Source organism: Ochotona princeps, chromosome 12 (assembly GCF_030435755.1).
Source record: "Ochotona princeps isolate mOchPri1 chromosome 12, mOchPri1.hap1, whole genome shotgun sequence".
Classification (NCBI taxonomy): domain Eukaryota; kingdom Metazoa; phylum Chordata; class Mammalia; order Lagomorpha; family Ochotonidae; genus Ochotona; species Ochotona princeps.
Genome location: NC_080843.1, coordinates 44,165,048 through 44,188,204, shown reverse-complemented (window position 1 = coordinate 44,188,204; position 23,157 = coordinate 44,165,048). Strand labels below are relative to the sequence as shown.

The following is a 23,157-nucleotide window of genomic DNA, read 5'->3' as shown; positions in this document are numbered from 1 at the left end:
TGGGAGGATTACAGGGGTTTGGGGTCAGGGAGATGGAAAAGTAATAGTTAAACTGACTGGCTTAATCATGTAAAAACTTTTTCTGGGGTTTAGTAGTCTTTTTCATAGTTCGGAAACAATAAAAGGCATACACAAAGGGCCTGGCATGGTAGACTATTGGCTAAAGTCCTTGCCTTGAACGTGCAGGGATCCCATATGGATGCCAGTTGTAATCCTGGAAGCCCCGCTTCCTTCCATCTCCCTGCTTTTGGCCTGGGAAAGCAGTTGAGGATAGCCCAAAGCTTTGGGACCCTGTACCTGTGTGAGAGACTCAGGAGGCTCCAGGCTCCTGTCTTTAGATCAGATCAGCTCCGGCCATTGTGGCCACTTGGGGAGTGAATCAGTGGATGGAAGATCTTCCTCTCTGTCTCTCCTCCTCTCTATATATATCTGACTTTGCAATAAAAATAAAGAAATCTTTAAAAAAAATGCAAAGAAGTAAGCAAATAAAACACCAGGATAACCAAGATGAAAAAAAATAGCGTACTGTCACACAGTGTGTCTCAGTAGTATACATGGTTGCACGATCATTTTAATATGAATACAGAATATTGACTGGACCCCAAATTTACATTCCACCCACTGGAAAGAGGGGGAAAAAGTTAGTTGGGAGGTGATGGCAATATGAGTACACTAAATTTTGCTTGTTTTGCATCGCAGTAAGACATCAGATAATCTCTATAAGTGGTGACCTAAGAAACACCAACATACACATGTTGTGGTCTAGATTTGGGTCAAATACTTATTTTTCTTGTTTCTTGCCTCTTAAGAAACATTTTAAGCACGGGTATCAACACAATTTAAACAGGTGGTAAAGTTTATTCAGAGAGTGAGGGCCATATTCAGGGAGAGTGAGCCAGAAAGGGAAATGGTGAGGGATAGATATTGCTGCCTCTAGAAGCAAGAGAGCAAGCTGGTCCTCAGAAGGCCAAGAGCCTGAGTGATGAGGCATGGGACAAGGCACCAGAGCCAGAGCCCTAGCCCTGTCCCTGTTGGGGACTTCAAGGGTCTTGGGAGAAGAGTAGTTACTCAACATTACAATTTCACACAAACACCCCACCCCAGGTTCCAGGTAGTGATAGGTGAGCGTCATTTTACTCACAGGTAAGCAGAAAGGATTACATAGATGGGCATGTGTGGCTTCCAAACTTATGACCCTGAACTAGCAGCCTAAGACCATATCAAATGCACAGAACTTAAATATAGGGAAGCAGTTATCAGAGTTACAAGTCATGAGGCCTATTGTCCCATTGGGGGATTTGACCTCCTGGCTGAGGGTCAGAGTTACTAGACAGTGAGTTTTCCTGGTGTGGGCAAGGCCATGGATGAACTAAACTGAGATCAGTTGGCCTGGGTGAAAGTCGTACCCGCATGGGCAGTGAGTTGCTCTGGATAATAAATACTTTTGATTATAGAAAAGGAGAAAAGGGCTACTTCTCTGAGGAACAGAGAGGAGTAGTGCTAAGGGGCAGAGCAGCCATTGCTGTTGTTGGTTATGTGCCTTACAATGCTACTTGTCTTTTGAATCTATGAGCATATAACACTTTGATAAATATTAAGCTGGTTTTAAAATCACTGGAACCAGAAATAGAGGTTATAACAGCAAAATTACTCTCCTCCCCAAAAAAACAGAAGCAAAAATAGGAAAAGGAGAAGTTTGTGGTACTCTTCCAGTTCTTTCAGAACTCACTCATTTATCCATGTCTAATAGAACAGGACCCTGACCCCTCTGCCAGTCTGACTCCAGCCAACATTTCCTGTCTTTACCCATGCCCTATAGCTATTTTGCATTTAAGCTGTATGGAATTACTTCATGTTCCCTTTTTAGTTTCTGTATTTTTCCATTATCTGGACCTCTGATTGTTCCTCACCTTCTATTCATACACATTGCCAACACACACACACACACACACACACACACACACACACACACACACTCTTCCCAGATCCTCTTGTACCACCTCCACCTGATGTTTACAAATGAGCCTAGCTGACTCTTTTTCACTCCTGCTCTCTCTCCAAGACATCTATGAGGGCTGTAGATTCCAGTGGTCTTCGCTTTCTTCCCAGTCCTATTGCACTGCTCTTGGCACCACTCCCCACATACTGTTTGAACATGGTTGTCACTTGTCTGTCCTGTTTTGGTTTGGGGTGAGGAAGGTGACAAGGACTGATGCCCCTTTGCACTGGCCCTGGCTCCTCCCTTGGGATCCAGCAAAGGTTCGCTATTGCCCAGGTGATCCCTCTGATAATAATTAAAGGAATAAGATGATCTTTCATGAAGGAGAAATCCAGTTAATAATGTGGACCAGAGTAAAATGTCCAGGTATCTGAATAAGTAAATATTACTGGAGGATCAGGATTTGCTGCTAAGGACGCCAATGAGCTTTCCTCCTAAGGGGACAGATCATGATGTTGATGGATCAACATCAAACATCTCCCCAAAATGTCGGCCTGTGCTTTCTTCATGGAGTATATGGAAAACTTACTAGCTTGAAAGGTAGTTTGTCTTGGATGCTGCAAGGGTTCCAGGAGGACTGCACTGAGAAAGAAAAGGTTGCAGTCAGATGTCACTTCAACCTCAAGTGGAGAGGTCCCTACTCAACCCCCTGAACCTGGGCATGAGCTAAGTCTACTTCTGGGTGTCAGGAGAAGGGAAACCCTCTCCTGAGTTCAGAACCCTAGTACCAATCTGAAGGTCCACAGAACCGCAGTATGAGTGGGGTTGGGACTGATAGCTTCTCACACGTACTTTAGATGCCTTTCAATTTAATCAGGCTTTATACTACAAGCCACAAATCTCTTTACAACCACTAAGCTGATCATCTTAAACATTGTCACTGGACTAATCTCAAGCTTGTGTTATGGAGGTAGCAATGGGTACCCCACTATGGATTGGGATGTGCCATGGAGGCTGTGCAAAGTCAGGTGGGTCTATGAGTCCTGGTGCTGTGAGGCCTTTAAACCATGTTGCTAAGGGAGAAAAAGCAAGTGTGCAGTAGGATAAGCTCCTTCCCAGCCTCACTGTGATACCGCTTTATCAATAGGCACCCCAGACTGTGCCTTAGAACTACCAACACTTGCTGCTTTCCTAGGCTTTTCCTCCATCAGAGAGATCTCCTGACAGTGTGTGTTTCACTTGTTTGTGATCCATCTTCCCTGAAATGTAGGGTGTGTGAGGGGTGTTATCTATTTTATCTCTGGCTTGCCCTGAAGTGCCTTGGAATGACCAAATGAATAAATTGGTAAGCAGGGAAAAAAAAATTTATTGTTTGCATACTAGAATTCTGGAAAGCCACACAAATCTGTAATCATTATTTCTGCCTGATAGTCTAGGTAGATCAGAAGAGGACTAACTTCATTGTTTGCATTCTAGCAAAGGTGTGTGCTATTTTTTTTTTAATAAAGCACTTGTTGAATAGAGGAATAAGGAATTGTGTTTAAAGACTGTGGTGGGTGGCTACACTGAGCCTTCAGTTATTTCATGAATACCTTTGCCCCTGGGCCTGAGATTGTGAGTTCTTTGAGTTGTCCTTCTTCCTAAAAATCAGTTGCACATGGCCCACGGTTCAAAGCCAAGAGCACCACAGTTCATGAGGTCTTTATTCACAAACACCTTTTGTTTTCCATCAGATCAATGTCATCTGTGCATTTGTGGAGAAGTGGATTTTTAGGCTAGATGCATTTATTTCTTCTGACTTTTAGCCAGATGCCCAGGGCTGGTTTACATACCCTTACCTGGGAAATTTGGATAAATTTTCCCCAAGAGCTAAGACTTGTAATTCAAGCAAAACAAGATCAAATGTGTACTCGTTTGTTCCATGCCTAGCAGTGTCAGGCTCAAGGCAGGGCTTAATAAATAAAATAGGGTCCTTGCCATCTCTTTGAAAAAAAATGACCCAAAGAGAGGACTCTTTGTGATCTCTTTATCATTGACTGCTCAGAGCATGCCTCTGACGAAAGTAGGAAGTTTGTTCAAAATTAAGAGTTCCAACCCTTGCCTGACCTAATATTATGAAGAAAATCGATATTTCACACAATACCTGCATGACCTCTGTGCAGTTAGGTTTGAGAAGTTCTGCTTCTGTGTTACTTAGGGTAGTGTTCAGCCAGGCTTGTATCCATTGTGTATTTTATTTTCTGTATCTCATGATGTTTTAGTGTCTTGGGGGGGGGGGTGTTGAGGGAGGGGGAGACAGGCTTTCCCAGACAGCTAGTTCCTGGAGAGAGCAGATGACTTGCCCCTGAACTAATTTTGGGGGTACAAATCCAACAGCCCAGAATCCTTATCTGCAGCCCCCTCCTAGTGTCAGATTCCTACAGGCCCATGTCACTTTGATGGCTACATCCTGGCCAACTCAGAAACCTCCTAAACCCCAAAGCTGCCTGGAAAACAGCATTCAGATCAGCCAGTCATCCCTGGCCTTACCTTTCTCCTGGAAACCAGAGGCCCTTCCCTGCGTTTTACTTTCACTCTCTCTGCCTCCTGACCAACGCCAGTACCTTTTCTTTGGCTCTGCAAAGCCTTTTCAGTGGCAGCCATCTCCTGAGCTGTTGGCCTCAGCACTTGTCAATTAAGCCAGATCCCAGCACATTTGATGCCCCTTGAAGTATCATTCCTCGGCAGAATCCTCCTTGCAGCCATCCTGCCCCCTGCTTCGATGCTGCTTCACCTTCAAATACCAGGGCCCTTTGAAGAAGGGAGAAAGCTGCAGCAAAGCCAGATGCTGCCAAAAGTGCAACTCAGGAGCCTTGACACAACAAGTAACTCAGTCTGCTCAGAGGCCTGCGTGGTCAAGGATAGCCATGCAGAAGGCTGTGAAGGTGCATTGTGTGGCATGGTCATGTTGAATGCCAGCAGTACTCCTTAAGTTAAAGCTTTGAACACTTTGGAAACAGCTAGTATCTATGATTAATACCCCCAAGATAATGAAACTGTTAGAATTGAAACACATAAACTTATTTGTAATATTCTATGATGTCCAGGAAGCATTCAGTCCTATCCCCCGACCCCGTTGGTTTCTGCTTATAGCTTCTTCATATGGTATAGATGCTTAAGATGGGAAGAGCTCCAGCCCAGGGGCATTCAACTCTAGTTTCTTCTGTTTGGGGAAGAATCCTGATACATGGAAAGCAGCTAACAGCAGTCAAGGTTAATACAAGCAAATATTAAAAGAGCATAAAATTGACTATTTGCCCTATGATTCAGAAGAAAAATAGAATCAGGAATATCTATTTTTGAAACACTCTGTGTTTGCCAAGTAAGATGGTGAGAATAAAAGACACCAATTTAATAGTGGCCCTTCCCTGACTAAAGTTCTTTTGGTGGACATACGTTGGAGTATTGGGTTAAGTGGCCACCTTCAACACTGGCATCTATATGAACACTGATTTGTGCCCCAGCTGGTCTCAACTTCCATTCCAGCTCCTGAGTAAATTTCCTGGGGAAACAGTGGAAGACATTCCAAGCACTTGTGTCCCTGCCACCCAAGTGGTAGACCAGAATGAAGCTTCTGGTTCCTGGCTTTGGTCTGGCTGCTATAAGCCATTTGGGGAGTGAACTAGTAGATGGAAGATCTTTCTCAGTCTCTCCTTCTCATTGTAACTCTTGATTTTCAAATAACTAAATCTTTTAAAAAAAACAAGTCCTTCTAGGGAGGGAGCATGATGCCTGGCACTTCAGACACCTGTGTCCCATATCAGGGTTCCTGGGTTCAGTTCCTGACTAAGGCTCCTGACTTGTTTCCCACCAGTGGTGATCCTGGGAGGCAGCAGTGATGACTCAAGTATTGGGTTCTTATCACTTCTGGAATCATCGGATGGAAGGGGAGCTCTCTTTATCTCCTTACCAGTCTGTGTCTCTACCTCTCAAAATGTTGTAAATCTTATGAAATTATGGTTTTCTAGGCAATTAAAATGTGATTAGCCTCTTCTGATTAGAAATATTCATAAGAAACTTTTTTAAACTGTTTTCTCACCGTCTAATTCATACCTACACATTTGTTGTGATCATGGAAAGGAGATGCCTGAATTAGTTGCAGATGCCCTGCCAGGTGCAGCCATTGTCTCAAATTTGACCTGCAGCCTACAGGAATGATTGTGGTCCTCTGGAACCACAGGCTTCTCTCTAGTAGGTGTTTTGGTTTGATCACTCCTTGACACTTTTCCAAGAAAGCTCGTTTGCCCAAGGGAGTCTGGCACTGGAAAAGTGTGTTTGCATCTACTTAGGGAAATGTGCCTGAAATAATGGCTTACTGGGAACCAAGAACAGAATGGAATGGGCCGGAATGATAAGCTAGTTTGAGCAGGCAGAGAGAAACCCAGCCTTCTCTGAACCCTTATAAAGGCTCTGTGGCAAAGCAGTTGGCAAAGATTGAATTTGGCTAGACCCATCTTCATTCAAAAAACGTCTGGGTAAATCCCCACGTGCAAAGCTCTTACTCTTACAAATGCTGGAAGGCATGCTATCTCGTTTCAAGTTTCACTTACACTTCTAAGATGGTGCGGATTTCTCGATTCAGCCCTGCAGACAGCTTCGTAGAAATCAATCTCACAGGTATGTTACCCATTTTGAACTCAGCCCCATCCTTTCGATGACTGCAGAGTGCTGGCTGGTCCTGATGCTGCCTCCCTGAGATACTGGACTCTCTGGGCTGCCAAAAAGATAGGCCATTGTGCTGACACATGGGTCACCTGCAGAGAGGACTTGACTCTGCTTCTCCCTCACCTACTGAACTGAAAATGAACCAGACATCCAAAGCAGGGAGCTGATAACTAATTTAGAGGAATGAAGAATAAGATGAGGCCAAAAAAAGGGCGGAATATTGCCACTGCATGGCTCTTTGGTGCTATTCTTTCTCCTCTTCATGTTTCTCCCCAAAAATATAGTTCGTTTGTTTTAATCATGGCCTCAGCACCAGGAACTCTGAAATGACAAGAAAGCGTCTAAATTAAAACAAAAAGCTGAAGGTAGAATAATTTCTGCTCTCATTTCTATCCCCTCTTTTTTTTAAAATGCAAGTATTGACCATATTTAAATTTGCATGGTTAAGTAAGTACCAACAGGGTCCTATTTAGTTACGTTGGTAATGAGAGTTTACCTATTTTTCTGATTTAAGTCTATCTTGACACAATTAGCAAATTATTAAACGACCTTTCCTTCAAAGTTTGCAAGCAATCGCCTGTTCCCATGAATGCGAGAGAGCATGTTTTACAAGGTACATGTTGATTAATTGACAAATGCTGATAAAATCAAAGCAGTGCTAAAATATAGTGTGCCACATGCAGCATAAATTACATTTGTTCAATACCGTTTCAAGGGGCTTTACGTTTATGGTTTACCTTTCAATAAATATCACTGTCTTAATTGAAACATCCATTATAGGAATTTATTTCCAAAGATGATTGTCAGGAACCACAGCTAGAAGTACAGGTTCCTGTGTCTGTGGGTGCTTTTCTCCCCAATTAAAAACATTGATTGCTGGGGACATTTTAGAAACAAATGCTTCATGTTTTTCCTGGAAGGAATACAACCACATTTTAATACAGCTTGGAAACTCACACACCTTTGGTTGCTCTTAGTGTCCCCAATGTTTCTAGCAGCTTCAACTATTTAAAAAAATTACAGATTTTGAACCCCGAACTTCACCCTGTGCACCAAGAGCACTGCATTGTTCGTCCATTTTCGCCCAGCAGTGCCGCAACCAGGATGGATTCCTGTGGCAAGCCTGTAGCCAACTGTGCTGTGCCTCTGTGCATTTTGCTATCAGAAAGGCATGGCTAGGACCAGATTCCTGCATTTCCACAGGACTGAGTTGCTGCCCAGAACAGTCTTTCATCCCCAGAGGCAGCTATCCAGAGGATTTCCGCAGAAGAGGATTGAAGTGGGTCAGGGTGGATTGGAGTTTGGGATCACAGGACAGCCTGCCCTCCAGCGTTCACACTCCTCTGCAGTTGTGGCCATTTCTCATGTCAGGTGCCCACACACACTGCCTCAAGAACACCAGAGCCTGTATATTTAGGGGCCTAACCAAACTGTTAGTTTCATTCAGACAGCACAAATTTCCCTGCTTTATCTGTTCTCTTGGGAAATTGGAGACTTTGTCATGCTTTTGTAAATGAATGTCATCAATGCAAGTGCCCACTGAACAGCAGGCTGTCCGGTGAGCCTTGGAGAGAAGCAGGAGCCAGACATTGTCTCCATCATGAAGTAGCTTATACCATCCAACCGTATGTTTTAACAGTTGCAATTTTCTATTTGAAGGATGACTGTATGCACTTTGCCATTTTGGGGAGATCTTTCATTGAATACTGGGCTTGATTCTAGATGTTTGATAAATAATATACTTATTTTTTTTCTTTAGTATTTGTCAAAGGCCAGGATATTTTCCTGACCCTATCAGGCAATTCTCATTTCCAGTTTCCTGTGTAAGGTGCCTCTGCTGCTGGTCACCCATACATAATAATACTTGAGATTATTGCAGCTGCTGAACCTGTATGAATATTGGAATTTGACCAGTGAGATTAAACAAGAGAATATCACTCTAAACTCTAGTAAAAGGGTGTGTTGTCCTCAGTTTGGGCATGAAGTTTGTGAGCAGAACATGGGCATGGGGCATGGGAAGACAATTTGGGACCAAAGGGGATGAAACTGATTTGGGAATGTAGTTCACAAAAGAGGCAGATGAAACTCTGAAACCAAGGCCAAAAGTTGGGCAGAAGTTGGTTGAGACTACTAAATGTTAGAATCCCAAGTGAGTGACTAGAAGGTAAGACTAGAAGGAAGACTTATAATGATGATTCCCAAGAGACAGCCAGTCAGAGCAGATGATAGGATAATAACAGTCTAGTAGCAGCCGGGACAGCAGTGAAATCATTGAAGGGACAAAGTGCAGATGCAATGATTTCACAGCTCTTCAAAACTCTCAGATTTAAGGGCAGAAAATGAAGGAAATGCTTGCTCTGAGAACTTGGGTTGCCAGAAGTAAAATGTTCTTATGGCAGCTCTGAGCAGGACTTGCAGCGAGGTGGAAGGTCCCAGGGACTTGTGTGGTTTTCTCAGCCCCAATACCATGACGACTAAGTCTGGTGTGCAGTCACGCTGCACAGATATCCCACTGTACCGGCCAGGGTTTTGAAGAGTAGGCAAGTTCCAAAATGATCTGATTTTTAGATGGCAATATAAAAATGAAATTGCAAGGGAGAACTTAATGATGGAGAAATAGCAAGATGCAGGATAGGCACACAAGAGGAGGATGATGATTTGTTTCACTGATGTCTGCATTTGTCCCAGCACTTAGATTGGTTTCCTGGCTTGGTTTCTTTTCTTCTGGTTTGGTGCTTTTCAACAAGGAAGGCACAACAGTGGAGACCTGAGTAGTTTTGAATGCACATTTAACTGTTAACTTTCTTGAAGACATTTTACCTTGTGAAAGCATTTGGGAAGACAGAAAAGGAAAGAGAAGGATTTAAGCCTGTGAAAATCGCAGTGAGATGCCAGAATCTGGCTATATGGCTTGAGCTTCTTGTCTCCCATCAGCAAGGTGCATGCTATCCCTCAATCTCTGCCACTGTGGGAAGGTGATTGCTGACAGAGAAAATAGTAAGATTGGTGGTTCTTTGTAACCTTGAACAAAGTGCTATTGTGCTCATGTCCTCACTTCAGACACCAAATTTGTAAAAGAATCTTTTCAAAAATGCCCAGATTCATTAAGTTGGGTCAGTGAGATGTCAGGAGGACCCCCATTTGAAGCTCCTAGCCATGAAAGACTGAAATACCACTCCTTATTCTGTGCTCCTTAACCAGCATTCCCTATTTAGACACTAGATGGGGCCTTGCTGTTATTGCAGTGATTCATAAAAATAGTAAATATGTCAAACCCAGAAGGACAAAAAATTCTCTGTAGGACACAATATTGTTGTATAGAATTAGAATATCAAAGTTGGAAATAGTCATGAAAAATGTTTCATCCAAAGCCTTGGTTTTTGTACATAGTGGAGAAAGCTGCAGCCAGCCCAGGTTCCCACAGTGAGTCAGATTCAGAGGAACTAAGTCCCTCATGACAGTGCACCCAGCGTGTTCCAGGGGCCACCTGGGCCTAAACAAACCACCTTGATTATGTGGAGAATAAGGACAGCATCTCCAAGGCATGCCCTGCCTGCATTCCTCCTACAACTTTACTGCATGCACATGACTGAAAGCAATGAGCACAAGTCAAGCATAGTTTATTGTTTTCTTATTCACACACACATACACATACACACTCATATATATGGATTAAAAGAATACCCATGTGAACAAATAAACTTTTTTATAAAATGTGAAGAAGCAAAACATAACAAATATAATGAGCAAAGCTAGCTTTGTCTCCTTTGATTTAGGTTTAACTCTAGGCTTGCTAGTCTTTAACTGTGAAACAAGTCAGCATCAGCCTCTGCTGATCTCTCCAACCATTCCCCAACCGTATTCACTTGGGCACTGGAATCCCAAGGGCTTCCAGCCTGTGACATTACATTCTAGCCTTTGAGTAGAAGCCAGCAGAGCAAAAATGATGTCTCAGTGCCCAGGAACATCCCAGAATGCCTTTCCTTCCCCAGGCTCACCCAGGAGACCTTGCTTTCTTTCTCCCCATTCCTTTTCCTTCTTTGGCAAAAGAACATGATCCACAACGTGAATTCTGCCACATGCAGATTAAACTCCACTCGAGATAACAGTGTGATTAGATTTCAAGATGACAGGGTCCAGCATAGAGCAGAATCCTTACAGATGCTGTTGTGAAAAACCCTTCCAGGACATTTTTCTTTTTAAAAGCAGCTGTTTCTTCTTAAGAAGATTAACATAAGTTGTGTCATAAATGGACTGAGAAGGGATGCCGCTACAGCATGTTCTTAGTGTTGTAATCACATCCCTCATTTACAGACCTACCATGCTTCTGCTGATCTTTATTTTGCTTATTGAAGCATTCTCACTCTCTCTGTGTCTATCAAATCACTTTAACTTCTCTCCTCTTTCATTAATTAATTTTTATTTATTCTCGCAGTAATTTGGCCAGGCTGAAGTTGGGCGCTGGGAATTCAATACAATATGCCCATGTGGGTGGTGTACTTGGTCAGTCACCTGTCTCTTCAAAGGGTATCAACAGGGAGCTGGAATTAAGAGCAGAGCCAGGGTTAGAACACAAGGCACTCCAATATGGGATCCAATATGGGACGTGAGTATCTTCTGTCTCTTAGCTATCTGGCTAAATGCCAGTCTCACATTCTTTCCTTCTTCTTAGCAACATGTTCTTTCTTAAACTTGTGGGAATCTTGGAAAAAGTACAGGCAAGTCTTCATGAAGCCATGCAGATTGCAATTTTTGTTCTCTTACGTTAGATGTTGTAAGCTTAAACCTTTTTGAAGTCCTCACTTGAAAGTCTGATTTGAAAAACTTGCTGAGTGTGGGCAGAGCAGGCTTTTTCCTGACTTGCAGTGACTCCCCCCACACCTACCTGGATTAATCCTGTTGCTCCTTTGAGATCCAACTGAAATGTCACCTCCCCACTGAATATTCTGCCTTTTCCACGTCCACATCCCCTTCTAGAAGCCTCATCCTTAATTCTGTGCTCCCAGAACACCCCGTACCAGTACTGGGTAGCGTTTGTCTCTAGTTCATTACAGTCAACTGTGGACATCCCCCTCCAACAAGAAGGTCAAGGGATGGTGCCTGTATCATCTTGCATTGCCTGTGCCCAGCTTGGTGAATGAGGTGCTCTGAGAATTCTATCCATGTTTATGGGGCTGAAACGAATTGTGTGAACACCGGCTCGTTTACTGTATCAGCTTTTGGAAGGTGTGTCAAGTAAAGTGTAATTTAGAAGTCATAGTCTTCTGAAGTCCTTGAAGGGCTTAAATTTTATATATTCTTATTTTAAAGGCAAAAGTGTTACACAAATCAGGCATGTATTTGCTTACCGCATTTGAATAGGAGAGGATGTTTTTGTCACAAATTTACTTTCTGCAAAAGATGTGAACTGGATGAATTGTATGTAAATGTAATGTTTATAAGTCTGATTGTCTATCAAAATCCTCCGTGAGTGGTGCTTAGAAAGAACATTTCCCAGTGAACAATATTCATATGGAAAGAATATTTTCTGAACTTATTAAAGAACTTGTCTTTCATAGAGTAATATTTTTTTCTAGAATGATAAAAAAAACTTCTGTAGTCCAGTCAGAATTTTCCTGGCATTACTTTTTGTGCTTTTCCATAATGTATTTAAAACACTGGACTCAGGAAGAGTTTTAATTTATACAACAGGTATTCTTGGCTTACTAAAGTTAATAACTCCTCTTGCTGTCATAAAATCGGTATGTAATGTGTATTATTTCTGGTTCAGTTAATAAAAAATTACTTGTGTGGGCATATAATGGTTTTAACACAAATATTGTTTGAAGGAAGCCATATATTATTCTCTTGATTTGCAAGAACTGAGGGCTGATGTGAACAAATGTTGGTGCTGTGTCAGAATGTGGGAAAAGACATGAGGAAGAAATAGTGAGATACTTACCACCAGAAAACTCTTGTGCTTACAGCTGAAGTTTTATGTGAGTTTTTACCTGTTCATGTTTTCGTTATATTTCAAGAGTGAGAGGGTGGTCTGGAGGGATGTGGGCTTGGGGACATCACTGTTAGAGTTTACAGGATGAGAGGCAGCCCGAGTGTCTCTTTGCATTCCAAATGCCGGTCAGTGCGGCCTCTTCTTCCTTCTACCCATGGTGGGCACAGTAGAGGTCTTTTATTAATAATGCATTCACAGAGTTGAAAAAATAATATTCTTGGCTCTAGACCCACATATTTAACATATTCTCAGCATACACCACATGGAAAAGCCCAGTGCTTTTAGACGGAGGTTCTGCTGTGCATAAATAAAACACTGGAGTGTTGACCTTTCTTGGTAAACAACGCTAGAAATGTTGAGTGCCTTTAACATTCAAATGCAGCTTTTAAAATGGGCTCTCATTTTCCTGGACAGCTGAGACCTGCCTGCACTAATACCCGGCTAATCTGAGGTCTTGCGAAAAGCTCGGCAATCAGTCAAACTCGGCTCATCTGTGCTTGTTTTAGCCCCACGTGCACGGACTGTGGGTCCCTGTGTGGTTCCCTTCTCCCCACACCAGCGTGCGTGTTAATTTCCCAAGAGAGTCTCCTCGTGTCTGAGCATCTGCATTGTGAACATCACATTTGGACCTATGGATATGCCTCCACCCAATTTTAATGAAGTAGCAGAGCTGATCTTTATTTATTAGAATTTCAAACACAGCCCTCCTCCTACCTCTACAATCAAAAATATTTTATTGGCTGTATCTTCTCTTACACCTTCTCCTTCCTCCCACCCCCTCCTAATTGTGAGGGCTCACCCAACTTTCCCTACTGATTCTTGGGATCACAGTTTGCAGACCTGAGATGCTGAGTGGAGGTGACGTTTACCCAAAGGTGACCATTACTAGGAGACCTGCGGTTCTGCTGGGGGCAGGTAGGTTCTGGAAGGTAGACTGCAGGTGGGAGAGTGACATCTGACCTCTTCCACTGGATTAAAAATTAAAATCTATTAAGAAACAGGTCTGTTTACTTGTAGCCTCGAGTATCTAGAAATTTCTGAAGCCAGCCACATATGCTTGAAGGGAGTGGTTTTTCTCGCTTCACTGGTCTCTGCTCTTTGTTTGATTTTTGTCTGTCCTCTTGCTTGGGTGATGAAAATAGCCATGCTACTTGTAATAATCACAGTTGAGAGACTGATTTAGAAAGACATACAACTTTGACAAGAAATGACAGATGTGAATTGTGCTTATTGCAGTGGAATTCACCATCAGTTCATTTATTTTAATAGGAGATTCTGTTTTGATTATAACCCATTAGAGGGAAATTGCAAATAATAAAGAAAAGCAGGTTTGCCTGATAGAATTTAGATAATACCTTTGCTGTTAAGTGGAATTACTCCAGCTTCTCAATGCAATACCTCTGTATTTCGTGCTGGATATTGCTGTGCTTTGGAATCTCTGATCTGAATGCATCTGATATATCAGCCATCAGTACTACAGTCCTTCACTCTTTGTCTTTCACGATTAGTATTTGTGAACAGCAGTAGTCATTCTGTAGAATGTACTGGATTTTGGTTTGTCCCATATTCTCTCCTGATTAAATTGAGGTTGTACAGTTTTGGCCAGAGTACTGCTGATGTGATATAAACTCAGTCTATCCTATCAGAAATCACCATGTGTCAGTGGGTCCTGTCAATGCTCTCAGTATTTGTTGGATAGCATCAATTAAAAGAGGATTTTCTTCTTGGCTAAATTATATCATTAATTAGAACATTATATTGGCCTGCAATTCTGATGGTTGAGATTCATGTGTTGTATTTTATAATTTGTATTTTCATAATTCTGCATTTATAGCATGGATTAAATAATGCTTCAGAAATGTTTGTTATGAGTGACTGTTTAAGTAGAATTCCCTACTGCTAAGGTGGCTCTGACTCTTACTTTCCTGAAAGGTAAATCACAGTTTGCATGAGATTCTTAGGAGATAACTCAGATGAAAGTGATAGGAAGCAATAGGTGCTTGGCAAATCTTAAGGTAAATTCTGATTTTGACTGTTCTTACATTAAAAATACTTACATTCAGTTTGGCAATAAAATACTATGTTAGAAGATTGTGGTGAGACTGGTTAGCAAATATTTAACTTTTAAATGTAAGAAATAATAGTTATAGTTGAGATTTTAATCATTTCTATATTTAGTCACCAGCATCTGTCTTTTTAAAAAGATATACTTATTTATTTATGTATTTTACTTCAAAGTCAGAATTGCAGAGAGAGAGAAAAAGAGATCTTTCATTCTCTGGTTCACTTCCCAAATGGCTTCAACAGCCGTTCCTGAGCTGGTCTAAAGCTGGGAGCCAGGAGCTTCTTGCAGGACTCCTGTGAGGGTACAAGGACACAAGGATTTGAGCCACCCTCCACTACTTTCCCAGGCCATAGCAAGAAGCCATAATGGAGGTAGAGCATCTGGGACTAGAACTAATGCCTATATGGAATTCCAGCTCTGCTAATAAAGGATTAGTTTGCTAAGCCACCACGCCAGACTGCTATCTCTATTTTAAGAAGACAATTTATTTAATTTATTTGACTAGCAAAGTTTCAGAGAGAGAGGGAGAGACTTAGGCATGAAGAAACAGAAATCTTTCATTCGCTGGTTTATCTCCTAGTGGCACAATGGTAGGAAAGGACCAGACCCAAGATAGGAGCTTGGAATTCCGATTGGTTCTCCCACGTGGATGGAAGGTGTCCACATACTGGTATCCTCTTTTGTTTCTTTCCCAAGCAGAGTATCACAGAGCTGGATTGAACATGGAGCAGCTGGGTCTTGAACTAGTGTTCAAGTGGGATGCCGGGTTTGCAAGCAACATCTTAAAATGCTATACGATGATGCCTGCCCCTGTTTCTACTACTTTAATTATTTTCCTGAAATATACTATTTCCCATTGTTCTTTTCCTTCCTTTAGTTGCTTGATGTCTAACTGTTAGATTTCATCATTAAATACACACTTCTAGGCTGAGGCTTCTTCCGTCTAGATAAGGAGCCAGGAACAAGTTTAAAATTTCACTTCTGTGACTAAACACTTGTGTCTGTTTCACCCTTTTAAAATATTTGTTCCATATTTTTCATGTGATTTTTTTTTAGTGTAAAGTGGTCCTTATATCAAAGTTTCAAGAACCAAAGAGGTTTAAAACTTTTTAAAAAAAATGTCTTGTCTTTATGTTTTTGACTTTTTTTGAAACCATTTTTCTGGATCTGTAGCACTCAATTACAAATCTGTAGGTGTATTGAAAGTTTTTGTGGTGCAGCCTATAATTTCTCACAAGAAAAAAAGCTGGCTCATCAGTTTGTCTACTCTCTGAACACCTGTCTTTTCCTAAGTAGGTGCTAAGGACACAGTAGTGAACAAGAGAAATGGAATGCCTGCCTCCATGGGACTTCTGTCTAGTAGGAGGGCTCGGCACTGTGAAGAAAGTAAGAGCAAGATTTGTGTGTATAGTAAACCAAACACAGGCAGTTAGTGAACTGGCTGCTCTAAGAGAATGGGCATCACTAAGATATGACACAAAAGACGAGATTCATGGAATCAGACCAGTGATTAGCCAATTAGCTCTGTCCTTAAGATGGGGAGACATGAAAGGCCCTCATGCAAATATCCACGAATGCTCTAGCAAGTATGGAAGGTCATCCAGCATCTTCTAAAATATCAGAAAGCCTTCGCTCCTTCCCTTCATCCTTTCAATTCACCAGTTATTTGTTGACTGTATACTACAATGAATATCAAATTTAGGTGCATATCTCATACTCCTTTGAAGCTCTTGGTAAAAATGCCTGGTGTCAACATCAAATACACTGAAGTCAGAAAGTCTTGTGGGGAGGAGAGCTCCATATGTATTTGTAAAGCCCTTCCCAGGTGATCCCTCTCCTGTCCAGCAAAGGTTGCAGCCATCATATAGCAGGGATAGGACCCTCTTTGTCACCATGGAAAGAAACATAGCCCCGTGGGATGGAGTATTGTATGTTTGTCTAAGGTTAGTGTGGAAATACTTGATTGCCCCATAGAAAGCTCACATTTTTCTTCTGAACAATATTTTTTGTAGCTTATGCCCTGGAAGTCCCCCATTTTAATCCATCAAATTCCCTGAGAAGTTTACCTAGAAATCATTTCTGAATCATGATTTCTGGCACTATCACACTTTATTCTCTCCTTCTCACTTCCCCATTCCAGCTGCGTGCCAAGTCCTTTCTGTTCTATTTCCAGAAATAGCTCTCCACTGTATTTCCTCTCTCCATGTCCATTGCCAGTACCTCATCTTGCCTGGTCTCTGGTAATCACCTCCACATAGATTGAATCTCTTTGAGCTTCTATTCCTGTAGTACCTTTCCTCATCGTTCTCAGTGACAAACTTGATCCTGTCCGTCACAATTTAAAGTGCTGTGTTAAATTCTGTGCGAATGAAACTGTTTCAACATCAGCCCCCACCATTTCACCATTTGCCCCTTAAACTCCTAAACGTCAGTCAAACAAAAACCCTCATTTTCTGTGACATGCCACACCCTTTACATACCTGCATGCTTTAGATCTTCATTGTATTAGTAATCCAAATGCCTTTATATTCCCTTTGAATATTCCTCTTTGTCAACTTTCACCTTTGTTCATCCCTCAAGAAAACATGAACTCACCTTCACTAGTAGTTAGTGTTCTGTGGCCCTTCCCCTGGTGTGTCTGTTACCTGAGGTTTAATAAATCTACCGATTTATTTACATAGCTGCCTATAATATACTGCTCTATCCATCTGGGTTTTTCTTCTCTGGACTGCTACACATGGTAGAAACTAACTCACTCTTAACTGAATTGATGGAAGACCCAGTGAATGGACCTAAAACTGTCTTCTTTAACCCCTTCCCCACTAGTGCTAATTCCATCCTTTGGAGTTTTGCCAACCAGTCTAGTAGGCCTTCTGCCGCTACTTCCAACTGAATAACCGAAAATTACTCCACTGCGTCTTTCTCCCCAGGCCACAGAGCATCAATTCCAGGCACTGTTATGGCCAGCCTCTAACATTCTGTTAAGTTCTCAAGGTCAAATGATCAGATCATGATTTATTTGGTTTAAACTCAAATTTTGAAAAGAAAAACCTGGGAAGCATTTAACCCAGTGTCACATTATGTTGGCCTGTGCTGGCTTGTTCCAAGAACATCTGATCGGCTGCCCCCTCACCACTTCCACCCTGTGTGGCTTCTTCTACCCCTCGGCATGTATCCATTATTTTGCTTGCAGGGGTAGGCTCACAGAATGAGATGAACAATTCTGCTATCTTTACTCTTCATGATTAATGACCTTCAAAATCGTTGCAATTTTTTTCCTTCTTTATCATTGCTATTTGATCTTCCTAATGGATTATTCTAAAATGTGTACCAGCTTTGGCATTTCCATTGAAATGTTTGATCACCTTCCTGCAGGAGTCTTCCAGGAATTATTCCCCCATATGTATAATAATTCTATTTCCTTTTATGGTCTTCTTTCCACTTGGATTTGTCCCTTTAGAAGCAGAATTCATTAGAGAAATTCTTGTAAAGGTAATCATTTCTATTGTGGCTCCCTCTTTTTCTTCCACTGAGATCGTATCAGTCTAGTTATATAATCAAAATATTGTTTTTATGAGTCGTCACTTATTAGTGCTGACACCTATGTGTTGATATTTTATTTTCTCAAGCCAGTGGTGACATGATGAGAACTAATGTTCTCTATCTTTACCTTTGTGTTCCTTAGTCATAAGGTGAGTTTCTTCCGAAAGTCCTGTCTTCTTGCTTTTTTTGCTGACTTCTATCTCAGCAAGATAGTATTAAGGCTTTCACATAGTTCTCCCCTGTCTTCCAAGTACATGAATAGACTCTGTCCTTCCCATCCTGATTTAACTAAAGCATTGTAAATGTGCTGTCCAAGATTTTATCTGAAGCTCTCAAAAATATATGGCAAGTTGTATGTTGTTTTGATCTCCTAGTTAATGATTTCTGGAATGACTTTTCTGCTCTAAAAGTGTGCTCTATTTTCTTTATACTAAAATGATCCCTTTTATGCCTTGAGCAGTAAACCCTACTTTTAGCATTCCTTGAGTTGGTAAATTCATGTTTATATTGTCAAGACTTCCCTAATCTTTCCAGTCAATCTTTTATAAGGGAGCTCACTTTAAAGGAGCTCACTTCAGTTTTCTCATTGATAAACTAGCATCTCTATATCAGGAAACAAATTTAAATCTCTAAACATTGTCCCAAAGTAACATTTTGGAAAATAAGTCTCCTATTGCTGTTGCCTGTGTACAGGGTGTAATAGCCCTGAATACCTTCACTTACATGTAGCATAGTAAGAGGAGGCAGCAGCGCTGACATCATGCCATTGTAGGTTAAGGCTCTGCCTGCGGTTCCTGCATTGACAGCCCGTTGGACACTGGTTCGAGTTCCAGTGGTTCTACTTCTGATCCAGCTCCCTGCTTCTTTGTGCAGGAAAGCAGAGGAAGATAGCCCAAATCTTTGGGGCCCTGGGAGACCTAGAAGAAGATCCACGCTCTGGGGTTTGAACCTGCCTTGCTTTAGCCACTGCAGCAATTTGTGGAGTGAAGCAACCGTTGGAATATCTCTCCCTGTCTCTCCTCCCTGTCTGCAGATCTACTTTTCAGATACAGAATTAATAAATCTTGAAAGAGGTGAGGAGGCAGCTGTGTCCTTTCAGCAGAATTCAGTGCCCAAGCTGTGCACACACATGGGATTCCTGTTGCCTGTCTGAGCTGCCCACCCACCTTCCCCCATCTTTCCACTGAGCTTTGTTTCTGCTTTTGAGACTCAGCCTACATCCTTCTGTTGGTGTTGGTTGCCTGACACCCCAGATAAAGAAAGATCTTTCCTATCCTTTAACCACACATGTCTATGGGAAAATATTTTTCTTTAATATTGTTTGTTTCAACTTCTAGTGCTGACCATGTGCCATGGCAACACTCCATTCTACCCAACTATATTCCTGTCAGAAATACAAACTGATTAGTAGTCAGAATTTTATTTTTTTAACCACCATATTTTTTTAAATAAAAAGCATATGTGACAAAAAGTTTCATAATCTGGACAACATATTGTTTATACATAAGTGAAATCCATAGATGGTGAAAATTTTACTAGAGTATTTTTAGTTTTTACTAGTGTATGTGAGTTCTCATTATCTCTGTGCATTTCAACAGATTAGAACATCATTTAGTGAAGGATGGTGTGAAACAGAAACTGTGGCTCATTGCAGGGGTCAACTGCTGGCAGAGAGGGCAGGTGCCCACAGGATATCACAGGCAAGCTGGCTTCCTACAGCCTCTTCTTCCTCACCTTGACACTGTCAGCTGAGATCTGGAAGGAGAGTGTGGGTGCTATGCTACGAAATAGAATGCACCCAGATAGCCAGCCCATGTTCTGATTTACAGATCACGCTACCTGGTAACACCTTACCATGGCCAAGCAAGTCCCCAAAATGCAGAACTGATAGGAATTCTGTGTTTTAAAATGTTCAAAATGGAAAGCTTCCTGGCCTGGAAGGCACACTCCAGTGCATGGCCCATCAGTTTCCAAGGTTAGAATGAACAGAAAGGGAAACAGTTTCTGGTGAAATGTCATCATCCTGGGAGACCAGGCAAATGCTGATGATGGTTTGTGTGCAGAGTAGAGAATATTTTGCCCAGAGGTTGAATAGTTAAAATTGGCCCTTGCCTCCAGATGTCTGGGGAACTAGTTAAAGTGGAAAACACAAATACAAAGATACTCAAAAGAAAATAAACACAACACCCTCCCTTTCCATCACACAACCCCCCGCCACAAGGTGGTCCATGTCAATCAGATACTTAGAACACTGAAAGGTTGTTCTGTTCAGCAGTTAGTTGTGGATATGAGCTTAATAATTTTTGCCATAGCTATACCATCAAAATGTGAAAGTGTACCATCAAAGTGTAAAAATATATCTATATATGCCTCAAATAATTTTGCCTCATCCTAAGTAAATCACTGAAATCCTTTGATTGTCTTTTAACGTGTATTTTGCTGGTACATTATGAATTTGAATTCAGTGAAACTGACAGTATGTGACATTTTTTTAAAATCCACAGAAACCTCAGTTTCACTTGGCTCAAAGTAATGCAGTCATTAGAAATGAAATTGCTAGTTATGTGTTTCATGTGAAATCTCCTGACATACCACCCTTGGGAAGCTCTGATGTTTTGAACGAACAAGCATGGGTGAGGAACTGATCTTGTAAGATGTCTTGGGGGAGGTAGGCCTAGAAGGAGAGGTGTACTGAGAAGAAAAGGAAGTACAGAGTCCCAGGGGAGCCGCTCTTGACAGTGGTGTGGGGGAGGCAATGTGTTCAGCAGCCATCAGGGGGAAAGCTGGCCGAAAAGAGTGAGGGTGCCTGTCTTGTTTGATGAGAATCTTCATCCTTGCATTTATTTGATGATATTTTCAATGCATGTGAGCCCAGTTTTAAGACCTCTCTGAAATCTCCTGGAAAGTTGTTCTGTTACTGTTAACCAATACTTTGGGCAGGGTCAAAGATTCCTGCTGTAGAGTGTGTGGTTGTTGCCAGGCTAGCTCTGTTGGCAAAACCTTTGCAATGGAAGAAGGCATGCATCTGACTGCCCGCGGACAGCTGCACAGGCTATCATATCTCAGAGAAGGCACTCCTGCCACTGTTATTGGAGAGGGCTGAGAGTCCCCGAGCCCCATTCTGGAAGCTCCCTGAGCCCTTGCTCTGGACTTCTGTGTATCTTTACGATTCATCTTGATACAGACTCGAGCATCCAGCCAGGTGCTGGTAGCTGGTAACCACCTGAAATGTGCCTCTGAGCTCACTGTGAGATTCACCAAAGGACAGTTTCTTAGGATCGATTTCTATAATTGCCACACCATTCCCAGGCCCTGGTGTTAGCCATACCCCAAATGAAGAAAACAACTGTGCTATAATGTGCTGGTTAAACTCATTGAGTGCTTGAAGTAATGAAAATATGTGCTTGCTATTGACTTAGAAATTGAGGATGGAATTTATTATGAGGATTTATTATGTGTGTGAGTGTTAAGTTTGGGAAAACATTGAGAAAGTAATGCTGATAAGAAGTTACATTGTAATGTGCCTGTCATATCAAGAGAGTATTGTATATTTTCAACCAAAAAAAAATGCTAGTAGAAGGGAATTTTTAAATGTTTGCACCAAACAGAAATGATAAATGTTTTTAGAGACAGATATATTTACCTTGATTCGAACATCACACCCTGTAAGCCTGTATTAAAATCTCCTCACATTACCCCACAAATATGTGCAATTCTTATACCTTCGTTTAAAAAAAAAAGATATTGTACAGAAGAACTGGAAATTTGTCTTAAACTCCTGTTCTCATTATTAACATGTTCTCCTGAACAATGCATTTATTTACTGTTGATGAATCTACATTAGCACTTCATAATCCAAAGTCCATAATGTGTACACATCTTATTGACAGTTTGATGATTTTTGTATATAAGGCTAATGATTTGTTTCTGGGGAAAAGGATGTGTTAGAGTTGTTCCTTTTAGTTAGTGGTGTCTGAATCCAGCCAAAAGCAGTACATATGTTACTTTCAGGACTGAGAGAGGACTTATATTACATAGATATCTTTGAAATGTCAGAGTAATTTTATTTCTTCCAAATCTAGGGAAGCTATAACTCCTGTTGATTATGTTTCCCTTTTCTTGAAGACATCATCAGTATCATTTGTTATTTGAGTCACCCAACAAATTCATGTTTGTATTTTTAGGTACAGTTTTATTATTATTTAGAGTTGATAAGTTCATTGAAAAAGATACCTTGGGCCCAGCACCGAAGCCTAGTGGCTAAAGTCCTTGCCTTGCACCCTCTAGGATCCCATATGGACATCGGATCTCCTGGCAGCCATGCTTCCCTCCAACTCCCTGCTTGTAGCCTGGGAAAGCAGTCAAGGATGGCCCAAGGCCTTGAGACCCTGCACTGGCGTGGGGGACCTGGAGGAAGCTCCTGGTACTTGACTTCAGATCAGCTCAGTTCTGGCCATTGAGGTCACTTGGGGAGTGAATCAGTGGAATGAGGATCTTCCTCTCTGTCTCTCCTTCTCTGGATATCCTACGTTACAATAAAATAATAAATCTTAAAAAAAAAGAAGATATCACTTGTAGTTCCCAGGAACAGAGCGCAGCTACACTACACCACATGGGTGCCATGTTCTCTAGGAAGCTCCAGGTCAGGAGTGGTCAGAAGAGAGGAAGGGAGAAGAAAGCCTGTGCAAGATTCTTCAGCGGTTTCTGTGGGCGAGAGGGGAAGCCTCTGGCTCTGGCTGCTTTGGAGAACTTAGAGGAACTGTAGCATAAAAAGGCTGTCGCTTGCTGTCTGATAACTGGCCTTGGCAAGATGAGAGCAAAACTGGGCTCAGCCGTGGGAGCCCAGTAAGGGCAAAGGCTGGGGACTGGGTTGTTTTGCATTTGAAGAGGGTACTCCTGGCAAGTGGTTTGCTA

The 23,157-nt window shown here is 41.7% G+C and overlaps 1 protein-coding gene across 10 annotated transcripts in view; it reads left to right on the top strand.

Moving 5' to 3' along the window:
* Window positions 1–23,157, top strand: part of ENOX1 (ecto-NOX disulfide-thiol exchanger 1) — a 487,830-nt gene that overhangs the window by 238,083 nt on the left and 226,590 nt on the right. For 8 of the 10 annotated variants that reach the window (XM_058670707.1, XM_058670708.1, XM_058670706.1 and 5 more), the window contains one exon: window positions 15,997–16,086. The exons of the other annotated variants lie outside the window; for them this stretch is intronic. In XM_058670707.1, the coding sequence (XP_058526690.1) occupies window positions 16,032–16,086 (55 nt within the window). In that variant the 5' untranslated portion in view covers window positions 15,997–16,031. The remainder of the gene's footprint in view (window positions 1–15,996; window positions 16,087–23,157) is intronic. 10 annotated transcript variants of the gene reach the window in all.